Source organism: Oncorhynchus mykiss, chromosome 20 (assembly GCF_013265735.2).
Source record: "Oncorhynchus mykiss isolate Arlee chromosome 20, USDA_OmykA_1.1, whole genome shotgun sequence".
NCBI classification, from domain to species: Eukaryota; Metazoa; Chordata; class Actinopteri; order Salmoniformes; family Salmonidae; genus Oncorhynchus; species Oncorhynchus mykiss.
The window spans coordinates 13,326,149-13,343,985 of record NC_048584.1 but is presented as its reverse complement, the minus strand read 5'-3'; the positions used below and the strand labels follow the sequence as shown (position 1 = coordinate 13,343,985).

The 17,837-nt window shown below is 44.2% G+C and overlaps 1 protein-coding gene across 5 annotated transcripts in view; it reads right to left on the bottom strand.

Moving 5' to 3' along the window:
• LOC110499014 (serine-rich coiled-coil domain-containing protein 2) overlaps positions 1–17,837 on the bottom strand; it is a 90,010-nt gene that overhangs the window by 62,232 nt on the left and 9,941 nt on the right. For all 5 annotated transcript variants that reach the window (XM_021575814.2, XM_021575813.2, XM_021575811.2 and 2 more), the window contains exon 2: positions 108–1,628. In XM_021575814.2, coding sequence (XP_021431489.2) covers positions 108–1,587 — 1,480 coding nt within the window. In that variant the 5' untranslated portion in view covers positions 1,588–1,628. The remainder of the gene's footprint in view (positions 1–107; positions 1,629–17,837) is intronic.

The following is a 17,837-nucleotide window of genomic DNA, read 5'->3' as shown; positions in this document are numbered from 1 at the left end:
GTTCTCCATTGACAGTGTTTTCTAGTCCAGGACTAGGCCTAATCTGTGTCTGGGAAACCGTCCCTTAGACTTTAAAGTCAATTATTTGGATTAATGTGAAATCTTACCAGTGAGTCCCATTCCGGCCCAGTCTACACTGTCAGAGAGGAAGCTGTTAAGGCCTGCCATGGAGGTGCCACCGTGACGGTGGATGAGGTCGGCGTTGTCATCATCTGCCAAGACAGAGTGTGATTGGTCGAGCCCTCCATCACGGGCAGGGAGCAGCAGAATGCCTTCTCCTCCGTTTCCCAGGTTGTCAAAGTCGTCCATGTACTCCTCGCTGGTATCGTTGCGCTCCAGGGAGGAGGTGGAGGAGAGGGACATGTCCTCCAGGCCTTCTCCCAGGGGACGCACCCCGCTGGGGGCCGCAGGCTCCTCTTGCAGGCCTTCCGTTAAGCACTCTGGGGTGCTCCATGGGCTGTCAGTGTTACTGGATGGGTCTGGGGTGACAGGGGGCGTCTCCACCGAGTTCATCCTCCCCTCGCTTTCCTCTGTGTTGCCCTGGACCTTCTCGGTGGAGGTGGCCAAGATGGGGCGAGGCTGCTTGATAAGTGAGGGCCGTGTGAACCTGTATCTGAGGGCCGAGGGCCTGGTGTTGCAGGAGGCTGAACTGGGGAGTAAGGAATTCCTCAGTGTGGTGGGGGGCAAGATGCAGCTAGCTGTTCCCACCACAGCCCTGCCTGGTGCTAGTCCATGTCCACCCTTACCGAGGTGTAGGCCGTTCCCTCTCCCCGCACTACTCAGCACAGGTGTCGGTTTGGCCAAGGGAGATGTCTTGACCAGTCGGGACTTGACTAGAGGCCTGGGCAGCTCCTTGGCCAGCTCTGAGGCCCTGTTGAAGGAGTAGGAGCGGATGATGGGCGGCTGGGTGGGGGAGGGGATCCTCTTGACGTGGGTGAGGCTCCGGGAGCGCACCATGTTCTCCTCCGAGGCGGTATCCAGGCTGTCGCTGGACTGGGAGTGGGACAGGCTGCTGGTCAGGTTGCTGTGGGGGGAACCACAGCTCTGGCCCCGCCTGAGGGAGCCATTCCCAGACCCAAACTGTCCATCACCACCCGCCTGGCCGCTGAGGCCCGCTTTGCCGTTGCAGAGACTCTGTCCAGACAAAGCCTGTTTGGGGATGGCCCCGTGAGGCCCAGTTTTGGAGGGTATAGTTCTAGGGCTGTTGGAGGATACCACAGAAGCACACCCCCGTACCTTAGTCGTGGCAGGCATGGCGGATGGCTTCTTAATCTCCCGTACCGCCGCTGGTGAGGGCTGCGGTTGTTGGAGGTGATGCCCAGCTCCAGTTCCACCCTCCTCCCCCGAGTCCACCCCCCTCTCCACAGCCTCTCCTCCTTTCCCCTTCAGAGAGGAGGGAGGGGGCATCCGCATTGTCCCGTTCTGCCTGGTGGTGGCAGTTGGTAACCCTTTGCCCATGATGCTGGAAACGGGTTGGTGGCAGGTCCCATTGGTCAGTGGGGCGGTGGCAGCCACAGCCGCGGGGCGCGAGCCAAACTTGGGCAGCCTGGAGACCATGGTGGGCACGTTGGGAACCGGATCTTCCATCAGCTGCCTGCTGGACCATGGGTGTGCTGGGCTGGCTTGAGCTGTAGAGAGACGGGGGACAGGAGAAGGACAGAGAGAAATGAGAGTGAGAAGCAAGAACAAGAGGAAAAAGAATGAGAAAGGGGAAGAGAGAACCAAAGCGGTGAGAACATGTCGTGCTAAGATTAAAACACCCCCAAAACATGTTATTTCTAAACACAAATGGACATTTACAGAGGTAGACGTGAAAGAAACTGTCCAGTGTTTCTTAAATATGACCTATAATTCATTACAATATGAGTGAAAAATATGCTTTTGTGTTGGAAAGATGTGGGTGTACCCAACAGAATGGTGTTGGCGTATAAAATCAAATGTTATTTGTCACATGCGCCGAATACAACTGGTGTAGACCTTACAGTGAAATGCTTACTTACAAGCCCTTAACCAATGACGCAGAGTAAGAAAACGCTAAATAAAGTTACTTCTTTAACTTTTTAAAGTAAAAAAAGTAACGAGGCCATATACAGGGGGTTCCAGTACAGAGTCAACGTGCGGGGGTACGAGGTAGTCGAGGTGATTAAGGTCAAATGTACATGTGGGTAGAAGCAAAATGACTATGCATAGATAATAAACAGCGCGTAGCAGCATCGTAAAAAAGGGGGTCAATGCAAATAGTCCGGGTAGCCATCTGATTCATTGTTCAGCAGTCTTAAGGCCTGGGGGTAAAAGCTGTTAAGGAGCCTTTTGGACCTAGACTTGCATACTTGCTGTCCGGTAGCAGAGAGAACAGTCTATGACTTGGGTGGATGAACTCTTCTGACAATCTTTAGGGCCATTCTGACACCGCCTGGTATAGAAGTCCTGGATGGCAGGAAGCTTTGCCCCAGTGATGTACTGGGCCGTATGCACTACTGGGGCTGTTTAGGAGACCATATTACCGCCAGCCTGGCAGTCATGAACGCAGTAAAAATCTACATGACTGTCGAGTCATGGTAATCTCCTTTAACACACACTGGTCTGCAGGGCTCTATTGTCCCTCTAGCCACTCTGACATCAATGCATTAATGCAAATACAATGGAAAACTCACCACACTGCGATTGATCAATTTGAAGAAAGAAGTTCAACAATAGGTTGAAAGAGTGGAAAACATGGTTGTGGGCTAACAATGAAATGGACAGCGATTTCTAAGTGGATGATTCTTTCAAAACACTCATATGCATATTAAAGCTCACAAATAAACATAGGCCTATACATGAGCCCGAAAAAACAAATTATTAAAATAATGATTCTGCCCATGGAAGAACATTTTTTTAAATACTGATTTAAGATCTTTGGTACATAATTTGTCTAGCCCAAATTAAACAAAATCAGATTAAACATAAAATTGCCCAATTTGTTTTAGATTTTGAATAGTCTAGTAATAGGGCTTTTTTCCCATAATTAAAAGACTGACATTACTTTTAGCTACAGCAACCCTCACTGTGTTTCCATCTCCGCCACTATTTCATTCCTTTCTCGCAGAGAAAGGGGCTGTCAACATGTTTGATGAAATATGTAGCGTTGTGAAAACATGTTACTATCGATGTTCCCAAACAGATTTCACTTGGTTTCCCAAGGGAAGCACTGGGTAGCTAAAGGAACAGGTTTGGAGAGCCCATGGCATACACAGTTTGGGCAAAATATCATCTGTGGCACAACAAAATAATCGGCGAAGCCTACCCAACATGAGAGAAAAACGGACCCGCAGGAAAGTGGCCTCCATTCATGTTAACAGATGTCTTTTTTTGTCTTGATGGGGATTTGGGCCCGGTCCTACTTGATAAATCTACCAGACATGAGTACTATGGGTCGGTAGACATTTATGCAGGTTACCTTGGACTATGGTGGTATGCTTGAAACACGTAGGCATTACAGACTGGATCAGGGAGAGGTTGAAAATGTCAGTGAAGACACTTGCCAGTTGGTCAGCGCATGCTAACAGTATACGTCCTGGTAATCAGTCTGGCCCTGCTGCCTTGTGAATGTCTTACTCACATCAGCTGTGGAGAGCATGATCACACAGTCTTCCAGAACAGCTGGTGCTCTCATGCATGCTTCAGTGTTGCTTGCCTCGAAAACCGCAAAGAAGTCATTTGGCTCATCTGGTAGGCTGGTGTCACTGGGCAGCCCGCGGCTGGGCTTACCTTTGTAATGCGTAATAGTTTGCAAGCCCTGTCACATTCGACAAGCATCGGAGCTGGTGTAGTAGGATTCGATCTTAGTCCTGTATTGTTGCGTTGCCTGTTTGATGGTTTGTCAGAGGGCATAGCGAGATTTCTTAAGCGTCCGGATTAGTGTCCCACTCCTTGAAAGCCGGCAGCTCTAGCCTTTAGCTCTGTCCTGATGTTGCCTGTAATCCATGGCTTCTGGTTGGGATACATAAACTCAGTAAAATAAACATCCTTTTTTCAGGACCCTGTCTTTCAAAGATAATTTGTAAAAATCCAAATATCTTCACAGATCTAAATTGTAAAGGGTTTAAACACTGTTTCCCATGCTTGTTCAATTAACCATAAACAATTAATGAACATGCACCTGTGGAAGAGTGGTTAAGACATTAACAGCTTACAAAAGGTAGGCAATTAACCTGTTAAGCCTATAGGGGCGCTATTTCATTATTGGATAAAAAAACGTGCCCGTTTTAAGCGCAATATTTTGTCACGAAAAGATGCTCGACTATGCAGCTTTGGACTATGCAGCTTTGGAAAGAACACAGTCTAAAGTTTCCAAAACTGCAAAGATATTATCTGTGAGTGCCACAGAACTCATTCTACAGGCGAAACCAAGATGAAACGTCAAACAGGAAATGAGCAGAATCTCTGAAGCTCTGTTTTCAAATGTCTCCTTATATGGCTGTGAATGCAGCAGGAACGACCATGTGCTTTCTGTGGTTTCTTCAAGATGTCTGCAGCATTGTGACGTATTTGTAGGCATATCATTGGAAGATTGGCCATAAGAGACTACATTTTCCAGAGGTCCGCCCGGTGGCCTTTGTCTAAATTTGTGCGTAATCTCCAGTTGCGGTCATTTTGTCCTGGGATTCAGAACGGAACGCACACTTCCACGAAGGATATATCATCGAAGAGATATGTGAAAAACACCTTGAGGATTGGTTCTAAACAACGTTTGCCATGTTTCAGTCGATATTACGGAGTTAATTTGGAAAAAAGTTCGGCGTAATTGATGACTGGATTTTCGTTTTTTTTTGGTAGCCAAACGTGACGCGATTTCTCCTAAACAAATAATCTTTCAGGAAAAACTGAACATTTGCTATCTAACAGATCATTCATTCAAACTGCATTTTATGCATTTTGCCAGCAGCTCTTCACAAGCACAGCGCTGTTGATGACTTCAAGCCTATCAGCCTAATTAATGGCTGGTGTAACCAATGTGAAATGACTAGCTAGTTAGCTGGGTGTGCGCTAATAGCGTTTCAAACCTCACTCGCTCTGACACTTGGAGTAGTTATTCCCCTTGCGCTGCAAGGGCCACGGCTTTTGTGAAGCTATGGGTAACAATGCTTCGAGTGTGGCTGTTGTCGATGTGTACCTGGTTCGAGCCCAGGTAGGGGCGAGGAGAGGGACGGAAGCTATACTGTTACACTGGCAATACTATAGTGCCTATAAGAACATCCAATAGCCAAAGGTATATGAAATAAATGGTATAGAGAGAAATGGTCCTATAAATACTATATTAACTACAACCTAAAACCTCTTCTTACCTTGGAATATTGAAGTCTCATGTTAAAAAGGAACCACCAACTTTCATATGTTCTCAGGTTCTGAGCAAGGAACTTAAACGTTAGCTTTCTTACATGGCACATATTGCATTTTTACTTTCTTCTCCAACACTTTGTTTTTGCAATATTAAAAGCAAATTGAACGTGTTTCATTATTTATTTGAGGCTAAATTGATTTTATTGATGTATTATATTAAGTGTTCATTCAGTATTGTTGTAATTGTCATTATTACAAATGTTTTTTATTTATTTATTTATGTTTATTTTTTAAAATCGTCCGATTAAATCGGTATCGGCTTTTTTGGTCCTCCAATAAATCGGTCTACCTCTACTTTATATGCGTCTGTGTGTGTGGTGTAAAGGTGGTCTAGGTTTTTTTCCTCTGGATGCACATGTGACATGCTGGTAGAAATTAGGTGAAAAGGGTTGAAGTTTTCTGCATTAAAGTCCCCAGCCACTAGGAGTGCCACTTCTGGATGAGCATTTTCTTGTTGGCCTTATACAGCTCTGAGTGCGGTCTTAGTGCCAGCATCGGTTTGTGGTAGTAAATAGACCGCTATGAAAAATAGATGACATTTAAAATAGTTTAGTCTACAGCTTATTGTGACGTACTCTACCTCAGGCGAGCAAAACCTTGAGACTTCCTTAATATTAGAGATCGCGCACCAGCTGTTATTAACAAATAGGCACAGACTGCCACCCTTCGTCTTACCAGACGTTGCTGTTCTGTCTTGCCGATGCACAGAAAACTGTAGATTGACTGTAGATTATCCGTGTTATCTTTCAGCCACGACTCGTGAAACATAAGACATTACAGTTAATGTCCCATTGGTAGGATAGTCCCGAACAGAGGTCATCCAGTTTATTCTCCAATGATTGCACGTTGGCCAATAGGACGGATGGTAGAGGCGGGTTACCCACTCGCCAACAAATTCGCACAAGGACCCAGATCTGCGCCCCCTGTATTGGAGTCTCCTCTTCATGTGAATGACGGGGATTTGGGCCTGGTCCGGGAAAAGCAATAAACCCTTTGCGTCCGACTCATTAAAGAAAAGATTCTTAGACCAGTTTGAGGTCAGTAATTGCTGTTCTGATATCCAGAAACTCCTTTCGGTCATAAGAGAGAGCGGCAGAAATATTATCTACAAAAGAAGCAACAAACAATAAAACACACAAAATAGCACAATTGGTTAGGAGCCCGTAAAAAACAGCAGCCATCCCCTAAAGCGCCATTACAAAAGGGTCATTACAAATATTAATACGAGTAGACCGCTGGAAAAAGCAAGCATTTTTTAAATGGTCTGTTTGAGATACAAGTTGGAGGGGAGTGTTTTTTTAATAATTTATGCTTTGGCAACAAATAGAAGTATAGGACAAGTCAACAACATTATTTGGGTATGAGTTAACAGTATATTAACTTTTTTTTTACAGTGAGTTTCACTACACAGTTACTTTGACAGTTAAAAGACTATCAAATGCAATAAAATAACAGTTGGCTACTTTCTGTGAATATTCTATTCAACCTAACGAGAAACAGAGACACAGTAAGCTCTAAATGATTTATAACATCTGTTCTGGGAAAGCAGTCGTTCCTGTACCATCTAAAACGTGCCCATTAAAGTGCCCTGCTTTTCAAAAGACTAGGCTGTGAGCAGACTTGGGATGGGCAGGAACAGAGTCAGGGCTTGTCGGAGCACAACCACGTCTCCACATACACATGCATGCCAGATACCACACCCCTAATTATCCCAATGCTACTCACCCAATGCCACTGAGCCAACAGGAGCCTAGTTCCCGAGTGTATCTACCGTAACCTTTAGGCTAAATTGTTCTGTCACCCTCGCATGCAATGTCAAAGTTGCAGTATAAAAAAAAACACAGAAACAGATTCAATGTACTAACATGCATTAAAGTTCAGTGATGATGTCGTTGAACAGGATTTGCTACTCTGAGGACAAGTTGAGCGCAGCCTGAAGCTGTGGGGAGACATACAGTGAAGACAGAGGAGAGGAGTACGGTCTACGGTCACGTCCCAAATGGCACCCTCTTCCCTATCGGCTCTGGTCAAAAGTAGTGCACTACATAGTGTATGCGTCCCAAATAGCACCATATTCCCTATGTCTACGGGAGACTGATAATAGGCTAACGCTTACCTGCCGATGACAACTACCACCATGTGGATGATGCCCAGTGGGCATGGAGGATGATAGGCAGGCGGGTAGGGGCTGGCATGTGTTCACAGGGGTACCACCAAACAGGGGCCTTTATTATTTAAAAAAGTTACATGTGCCAGGGGCAAGAGGGGCATGCAGTCCTCCCCCCTAAAACCACGAGATGACAACGTGGCAAATCATTCCCAAGGGGTTCGAAGCACAAAGTATCGATTCAATAGAAAATGAAGATTAGGTCATCGGGCCCCTCAGAAGGTGGTTCTCCAAAACACCCATAGGCCTATGTGCAGCCGCCCTGAGTCTTATTGCGATATACCACAGCAGTGAGAAACTCAAACTGTCTCTGTGCATCGTTTACCTTGGTTTCCATAGCAATGACTCTGCAATGAGCTCTGTTTACAAAGAGAGGCGATAGGGATTCAGTAACGAGAACTTGTACCACTGATATCAAAACATTTCCCTATCACTGCTTCCTACACAAGACCCACACAATCAATTTTCAGTTGCATTTGTGAGGCCCTTAATAATATGCACAAGTAGTAACTATATAGCACATTTGATTAGCTACTAGTGCTGCTGAGGCACTACGACCTATATATAACACGGCAGAGGAGATGTGCTCACTGACTGAGGAAATCCATTAGGGGGCCACTCAGCAATCAGTGTAGGCTAGCACTGGCTCAAAGCCATCAGCCCCTTCTCATCAAGAGTACTGGCAGTGGGCAGGGGTGAATGACAGAGACAGACAGAGGAAATGTGTGTGTGTTTGTGGCAGTAAACTAAGTAAGCTATGCTGCATACTGCAGGGGAAGTTGCTAGTGTTGCAAGGTTGGCCAAGGACAGGGATTGCTTGCAGATGAATGGGTTTGCACAGGGAGCCAATGAGCTTAAGCCTCCATACTCTAAACTGGGCACCTGGCTGCAACCAACACTCTCCACCTCAGGGGTTCCCAACCTTTGTCCCCTCAGGGGCCCCTTTTTCACATTTGAAAAATGTTGTTTATTGAGATGGCCTATATTAAAATACACCACCAGCTTGACTTTGTCTAATTTGGGGAACAACTTTTAGGTAGGCTAATGTATAAATAATAAAAAATATATTATTATGAAATCAATTCTTGACCTGATTTTCCCCAAATGTACCAAATGTTTTAAAACGTATATCAACTCAATTTAATTATACATACTCTTTTACAGAAAGTGAATAGATCATTTGAGAGCGAAAGTCACACATTGTGTAAGATTACTTCCCGAGCAAAGTCCAATTTCTATGACTCCTCGAATTTAGAAGCTTCTGAATGTCAGAGCCAAACCAAATATATTCCTGCGTGCATCAGCCGCGTCTTCCTCGGGCATTTTACAGCTTGTTTCTAGCTTAAAGCATTGCAGATATGCGTTGTTTGAGATCGGTAGAAAATATATTTTTTATCCCTCAAATCAAAGAAGGCTGCAGTGACCTCCGGGCTGCAGTGACCTCCGGGCTGCAGTGACCTCCGGGCTGCAGTGACCTCCGGGCTGCAGTGACCTCCGGGCTGCAGGCAGCACACAAGCACAGGACTGCATGAGCAGTGAGATCTTTTGCAGACATCTATTACACTTTCACAGGTCCAGGCTTCACTTTTCCACTGCTTGCAATATAAGTAAATGTGGAGCTTAGAGGTCTCCTTCCATCACCTTGGCTGTTAGAAATATTATAAATAGTGATTCTATGATTACGGTTACAGTGTTCACTTCTCTCATATGACAAGGCTGCAGCCAGTAGCGTTAGTTTGCGACCCACCCCAACCTGGCTTGTGACCAATGAGGCCAACTCTACTGGCACACACTGACCCACTTCTCTCCCACTCCTTCTCCCCGCTTAGGTTAAATTGAAGGCCCAACCTACGATACCCCACCACTTCAACGGTAGGTCAGACTAAATCAAGTCACAGGCAGGCTAGCCAAAGCCTCATTAACAGAAATTCCAGGGGACATCACTCTTTCACAGCAATCAAATGTCAATATCTCTGCGACAGATCGCCTTTTTAAAAAATTATTATTATTAATATATATATATATATATATATATATATATATATATATATATATATATATATATATATATATATATATATATATATATATATATATATATATATATATATATATATATATATATATATATATATATATATATATATTTATTAAAACAGCACACACACAGTACAGCAGGAAAAACGGCTTCACCAGCGCACACACACACACAGCATAGAATGGGCCAGAATGCCACACAGAAAGGCCTTGAGAAGTCAAAGCAGTTGGGCAGAGGTACTATTGAGCAGCGTGAGATCTATTACAACTGTGGGGCACATTAAAGCTTTCAGCAACACAGGAAGATGTGATGCTTTATGCTCATATATTCCTTGGAACCCTGCTTAGCCAATGAACCCCCCCAAGTGATGACTTCCAGTGGTACGGCAACAAGAATCACATGGTGGATGAATCCATACATGGATTAATGGACGGGGGAGGACAAATGCAGGCCTACAGTCTCTCGGCCTATAGATTTGCACTTTTGAGGCAGCCTGGCGTCTTACGTTTTTATACCTGAACTATTGTTTCACCACAAAGAGCCTACATAATTGGGAATGGTGTGGATGCCCACCAACGCTTGCCCTCGAGTTCACTCCCATTTCAGAGACAGTCAAGCCATCATGTCTTAAGAGAGCAAGGTGTAGGCTACCTGCGGGCCAAACCACAGGGAAATGAAGCCCACTAAGACTATTCATCTGTCCCTATCAGGAGGTAGACAATATTCTGATGGGAGATAGGCCTAGATATCGGATAGAAATAGTATTGAAAAGTTTAAAGATGGAAAGATAAGCACCGCATGGGCACAGAACAGTTGGCTCCCTTCAGCCCTATGACTCCCACTGGTCACATTGTCAGGTTGAGGGCAGCAGCAGCAGCAGACACGCAGCCTGGCTGGAGTCATGATTTTATCGACCAATGCCTTTTTATATGCCCAAGTGTCTGCTTTTCAGAGAGCATTTAAAAGCATGCTTTTCCAGACTGTATGACTCAACAGCGTTCTGTACACACATACTAGAGTCAACCAGAGACGTGAAACAAGTTCTCTTTTTAAAACCAGATCCTTTTACTTCAGGGTTCAAGGTTAGAATTGTTAAGTCATTTTTTTTAACTTTGCGCATCACTTTCAGAGTTCAATCAACATATCAGCGGATGTGGTTCGCTCACGAAAAACCCGATGTATTGAGTGGCTGTGATTGAACATCCTGTCTACTAGACATTTACAAAAATGCACTAAAGCCACAAAACAGAAATCTACCTAAATTAGCCTAATTATTGGCAACATAGAACTATATATGACCTACTACACTGTCTGGCCGCAATAAGCAATCCATCACAGAAGTCTTATCCTTAGCTCGTGCATGACTATTAGGCTAAGATCTATCTATAAGTGGCTCTCACCCCCAGGGCAAAGGGCCCTCTAGTCCAGAGGGAGAATGTCACCCAGGGAGCACAAGCAGAGTTTAAAAATTATTTTTTTAAATGTAAAAAGTGTCACCGGGTTCACTTCAGCAGCACCCTTCTAGTCTGTAACTGAGGAGGACGGGAGAACACAAACACCACTCCCTTACACCACAAACCACGATGGCCACAATGACTCGACGCAACAGTACAGAGGATGGGCCCTGGTCAAAAAGGAGTGCAGAAAACAGGGAACAGGATGCCATCTTCAATAAATAGATCAAAAAGACCTCTTCATCATCCTCTGCATTGTAACAGAGTCATTGTGTCTAACGTGAATGCCAGGTTATTTTAGGGAACCTTTCTTTCTGGAACTGTGTGACAATGTGGGATTGTGAAGTGCCTCTGATGATCAGGGCTCCCGAGTGGAGCATCGGTCTAAGGAACTCCAATCTCAAGTGATTGAGGCGTCACTACAGACCCTGGCTCGATTCGAGGCTGTATCACAACCGGCCGTGATTGGGAGTCCCATAGGGCGGGTTAGGCCGTCATTGTAAATAAGAATTTGTTCTCGATTGACTTGCCTCGTTAATATAAAGTTATATATTTTATTTTAAAATCGGGCAAGCTAAAATACCCAGCAAACTAACCCCTGCCTTGAGGACGCGCACACACGCATCGTGCATGCCCTGCCCACTTAGTTTGAAGGATGCAAAATCCACTTGCCACATAAATCGCACCTTTAATTTTTGCTTTAATTTTACTCCTGTGACTCTCCCATACTCTTGCTTGTGCGTGACGGTTTTTCTATGAACGTTACGGCCGCGGAAATGTTTGTAATGACCTGTCAAACACACCCGGTAACCGCTGAAATGGGCTCAATGGAATACAAATGGAAGCTGCTATAGACCACCAAGTGCTAACAGTAAGTATCTGGATAACGTGTGAAATGCTTGATAATGAATGTGCTATCAGAGAGGTATATTTTCTGGGTGATTTAAAATATTGACTGGCTTTCATCAAGCTGCCCACTCAAGAAAAAACTTCAAACTGTAACCAGTGCCTGCAACCTGGTTCAGGTTGTCAGTCAACCTACCAGGGTAGTTACAAACAGCACAGGAATGAAAATCACCAACTAAAAAGGCTCAAGCCACAGACAGAGCTAGGTCTAACAGAGGAAGATCGTCATATGAGAATGATAAGACACCCAGCTGCTATCCAGACGAGGAAGAGAAAGACTAACCACTCTCAGTAAAAAAAAAAAAAAAAAGGGCCTTAGCAGCTCTACGTCTTGGATGACGTACCACGGATCCACACAGGCCCGCTAGATGTACAGTTGTCCCACTAGAACTCCATATGGCTTCGGACTTCAGTGCGACTACTGCTGAAGCTGTGACTTCTGAGAAAATCGTCTTTATCCGTCATTCAATAAGAGCAGGAAACACGGATAGGGTTCCACTTGCTGCATCAGCTCATTAGTCTGCTTTCAGTGGAAATGAGGCTATAATGTGAATCTTTCCCCTCGGAATTGTCAAGACTGTCGTCTTGTCGATTACAAACGTGAACACTGGTTTGGCGAGTTAGAGAAGCATTACCTCGCCTGTCCTTTTTCCTTCAGAAATAGAAACGTGACTGTGTGGCAAACTCTGGGAAAACAAGTCTGACTGACCACCTCAGTTCAGAGATGTTGGTTTGACTTTAAAAAAGGTTATGAATGATGGATGTCTTGTCCCAGTCAGACTCCCCAGTTGGCCAGACTGTCTGGGAGAATGGGCTCCCAGCATGAGGCGGAGGAAAACAGGTGCTTTAATATTTGATGATGGAGTTCATCTGTCGGGCTGGGCCCCGCCCAGGCTGAGCAGAATTGGCCAGGGAGAGGTGTCTGACTAGTCGGGCTGACAGGATCATAAGCAGTGGGCTATAAGGATCTAAAGCCAGGCTACCGATGGACCTGCCCTGATGTATTAGGGGTCGACAGACGTAGCCTAGGCCTACGTGCACGTCGTGCCCATCCAAGCAGACACCGATTTGAATCTGTAACGTTGGTTAGCCGATTAAAAACACAGTGTAGGCAAGTCCTTCTCAGCATTCTGTATACCCCTCCACGTCACCACCCTACATCCTTTGAGGAAGAGAATTCATCATGCTCTAATTCACGGCAGTGACGTAAATGTAACAGAACTCCCCTCCCTTAGGAGGAATTGAACCGTGTACAATTTGTATAATCTTTTTTTTGGAAAGGATGGGGTTAATGACGACAATATGGTCTATAAATTGATGCTCGACTTGATCTTTGAACTGATATGGTACGGTCATGGTGTAAAGACGGCCTTTTCCAAGCCATTTGATTATTGATGATGTTGACCGTACGGCTAAACAATGAAAGAAAGCGAGGCCTTTTACAGTAAACGGAACTTGAGTCCAGGCCACCGCTGAGGCAAGCACAGATGGTTGTGTGGCTGGACTGAGGAACAGATGGTAAGAACCCCAGGCTGTGTCCGGCCAGCCGGCAAACAAGTGACCAGTGAGCCAGGTTCTGAGGTCAGTGGTGTGTATCTTTCACCTCTAATAGGGCTGGGGGGAGTCTGAATCCATACTAAAGCTAGCAGCTCTAGATGGCAGAATGATGCTTCTACCTTTGAGGTTGACAAAGCAAAATGCATCAATATAATCAACAGTAAATATAACAAGCACAGAATGAAATTACATCCTCATCTATTGATCAATAGCATAACACCGCAAACAGAAATTAAGTTATTGATCCACTCATTGACCTGCTCATGATGCCTGCTGTTCCTAGTTTCTCATGGCCAATTGGCCAAAGCCATTAAGTAGTAGAAGAGTCCAGTTGTGCGCACCATGAATTAAACATTCGACAACTGGAGTGGGATACAGCTAAGCCCTTGTTGAATAACATTGTTTGTTTATTGTGTCTGAGAGAAGGAAAATGGTCATTGTCCTAAGAAAAACTTTCTTTGAGTCTGAAGTCACAGCACAATGAAGACGTAACCAGGCTACTGTTGGTTGCCTACACAGTTTAGCACCAGTAAAAATGCCAAGGGGGATGAATACTTTCACAAGCCACTGTAAATTGTCACTTAGGACCTGTACAGAGAGCCCCGATCCAGACAGACTGAATGCTCTTTCTTGTTAGACACATCCTAAACCCACACACACAGATGCACGCATGTCACATGCACAAACAGCCACCAGCCAATTCCAATCTAATGAGATAATTCATCGCTTCCATTGGAACAGATCCACAAGTAACGGGACACTAAGCATCTAAAACGGACTACAAATATCATTTCAAAAAATGTTTTGAAATAATAATACAAAATAAATGAAAATTAAATATATATATTTTTTATTATTATTTATCTTTAACGGTAGGAGTCTATAGCTTAGCCACTGATCTCCAAATGGCACTCATATTCCTTTACTACCCACAGCTTCTCTGTAGGCAAAGGCACAGCTGGACAAAGTCCCTCGTGTTGGGGTTGTGTTCACTCGGCTCGGCGCTCTAGCTTTAGCGCATGAACTTCCCTTCACTGGACACAGACAAAGGAGGCCATTCTCTCAGCCGCCACTCAAGAGCTCTCACTAGAGTTCCACAACAGCGATATGCCTAACGTTTGCTGCTAGACATGTGCCGCTGTTACTTTTCCAAGAATGGTGTGCCAAACTAAGAATGTGTTAGGTGGTAGCCTACTCGTGTTCAAAACGTGTGTTCTTGTTGAGAGATTAATTTAGATCGGCCTGCCTGTGAAACAATGACACAACGTATACAAATAGACAATGACTTCATTCTGTGGCGATGACTAACATGTACAGAACAATGAATAATGTCTTGAGAAAGGGATTTCTTTCAGTTGGGTCTACTGTATGCATTCCAGTGCCTCAGACAGGTGTCAATAATGTGGGTGAAACGAGAAAGGCGACACGCTGAATTACGGAGGCAGTGAATATTGGGGGTTAAGCCAGGCAGGGTTGTAATTGATTGTAATCAATGGGCGGGCCCGCCTAAGTGTTTTTTCTGGTCGTCTATGTCCAAACAGTGTAAACAAATATTAGAATTTTCTGGATAGAAGAACGCTTTAAATGTAAACCTAAACGATTAAAACCAGATATAAAGTATGAAGAAAAAATAATGGACCTATACAACTTTTTATAATATATTTTGAGAACTAACCATCACCAAAACAAAAACTTGACAGTTCAAAAACAATTAAGTTAAGACTATTAATTTTGTTATTATGTTTGTGAAAAAGAATACAGCATTATCCATGGCATTTAAACTGCAACATGTCCTCTCAGCTACATGGCAAAATGTGTATAATTGCAGGAAATAAGCTTTAAAACTGCAAAACAAAATCGGTGTGGAACTGCAAGAACGTGGCTTTGAAATGCTAAAACATCTCTACAGGGCCAAGATAGGTGCTGCTGAAATGCCCCGCCAACCACCTAAGCCCCTTTTTGGTCCATTAGAAAACCCTGCCAGGGCCCAACCAGGGTTAAGCCAAGGACAACGAGTTACCATGGAATATCACTACTAGCATCATCCCAGCCCCAACTCACACTTAGCTTCCACCATCTTCCGTACTCTTTCACAGCACCATACTAACTAGTAGACACTACCCACAAAAACCCATGCCCTCACTCAATAGCGGTTCAGCTGCCCGTGCCGTAAACAAACGCATGACAATGCACTCATCCAGTGTTCACACAATACACAAGGCTCTAGAGCACCAGCTGGGACAACAGACAGAGAACAACTAAAAAGACACAGTCAAAAGAGTTTGAGAGAGCTCAGGTACAGGTTCATGAACCCTTAACATAAAAACACCAGCTTAAAAGATGACTTCATCTCTACTAAATAATGATAGAACAAGGTGTTTCATAATATGCGTGTGAACATTCCCATTATCCCTCCTATTTTATCAGATTGTGACTCAACTTATGAGGTTCACACCTCAGATAAACACACAGGTGCAACAAAGTCATGAATGGACCCTGATCTGTGAGAGTTGTGAAAAACAACGCAATACATACTCTTCCCATGCCCCAGGCTACTGATGATAACATTGCCCTAAATGTCTTAACAGTGGAAAGTATTCAGATTCCTTGACTTTTTCCACATTGTTACGTTACAGCCTTATTCTAAAATTGATACAATTATTTTTTTCCTCAATCTACACAGAATTCCCCATAATGACAAAACTAAACCAGGTTTTTAGAAAGTTGGGCAAATTTATTAAAAAAACATATTATTACTTATTATTACTTATTTACATATTATTACATATTATTACTTATTTACTTAAGTATTCAGACCCTTCGCTATGTGACTAAAAATGGAGCTCAGGTGCATCCTGTTACATCCTTGAGATGTTTCTCCAACTTGGTTGGATTCCACCTGTTGTAAGTTCAATTGATTGGACATGATTTGAAAGAGGGACACACTTGGTCTAACAGTCTAACATAAGGTCTAACAGTTGAAAGTGTATGTTAGAGCAAAAACCTAGCCACAAGGTTGAAGGAATTGTCCGTAGAGCTGAGACCGGATTGTGTTGAGGCACAGATATGGGGAAGGGTACCAAAAACATTATACAGCATTGAAAGTCCAAGAACGCAGTGGCCTCCCGGCCAAACTGAGCAATCGGGGGAGAAGGGCCTTGGTCAGGGAGTTGACCAAGAACCCGATGGCCTCTCTGACAGAGCTCCACAGTCGCTCTGTGGAGATGGGAGTTAACTAAAGGTTTACAAAAAGATTGAGAACCTTCTAGAAGAACAACCATCTCTACAGCGCTCCACCAATTAGGCCTTTTTGGTAGCCACTCCCTAGTAAAAGGCACATGACTCCGCTTGGAGCTTGCCAAAAGACACCTAAAGGACTCTCAAACCATGAAAAACAAGACTCTCTGGTCTGATGAAACCAAGACTGAACTCTTTGGCCTGAATGTCAAGCGTCACATCTGGAGGAAACCTGGCATCATCCCTACTGTGAAGCATGGTTGTGGCAGCATCATGCTGTGGGGATGTTTTTCAGTTGCAGGGACTGGGAGACTAGTCAGGAATCAGGATAAGACAAAGATGAACGGTGCAAAGTACAGAGATATCCTTGATAACCTGCTCCTGAGTGCTCAGGACTTTAGATTGGGGTGAAGTTTCACCTTCCAACAGGACAACGACCCTAAGCACACAGCCAAGACAAGGCAGGAGCGGCTTCAGGACATGTCTCTGAATGTCCTTGAGTAGCCCAGCCAGAGCCCGGACTTGAACCAGATCCAGCATCTCTGGAGAGACCTGAGAATATCTGTGCAGCGACGCAGCCCATCCAACCTGGCAGTGCTTGAGAGGATCTGCAGAGAAGAATGGGAGAAATTCCCCAAACGCAGGTGTGCCAAGCTTGTAGCGTCATACCCAAGAAGACTTGAGGCTGTACTGTAATTGCTGCCAAAGGTTCTTCAACAAGGTAATGAGTAAAGGGTCTGAAAACGTATGTAAATGCGATAGAAATGTTTGCTAAAAAAATTAACTAAAAACCTGTTTTTGCTTTTAATCCATTTTAGAATAAGACTAAGGTTACATTTCCTGGTTGCAAAAATTCTAATAGTTTGCCTAATTTCAGTTTGTGACAAAACAATCTAGAGTAGAGAATCATTGTATCATCTAAACCGCTGAGGAATATATTTTCCATAACCAAAGATATTGTATTTTCAGCTGGTGTACAAAACTGAAAGTAAAATCCTCAAAAGATGAAACTTAAGGAGAGCATAGAAATACGGCATAGAACAGATCTACCACTTCACAGATTTGCATACAATGAGAATGACAGACCTATAACACA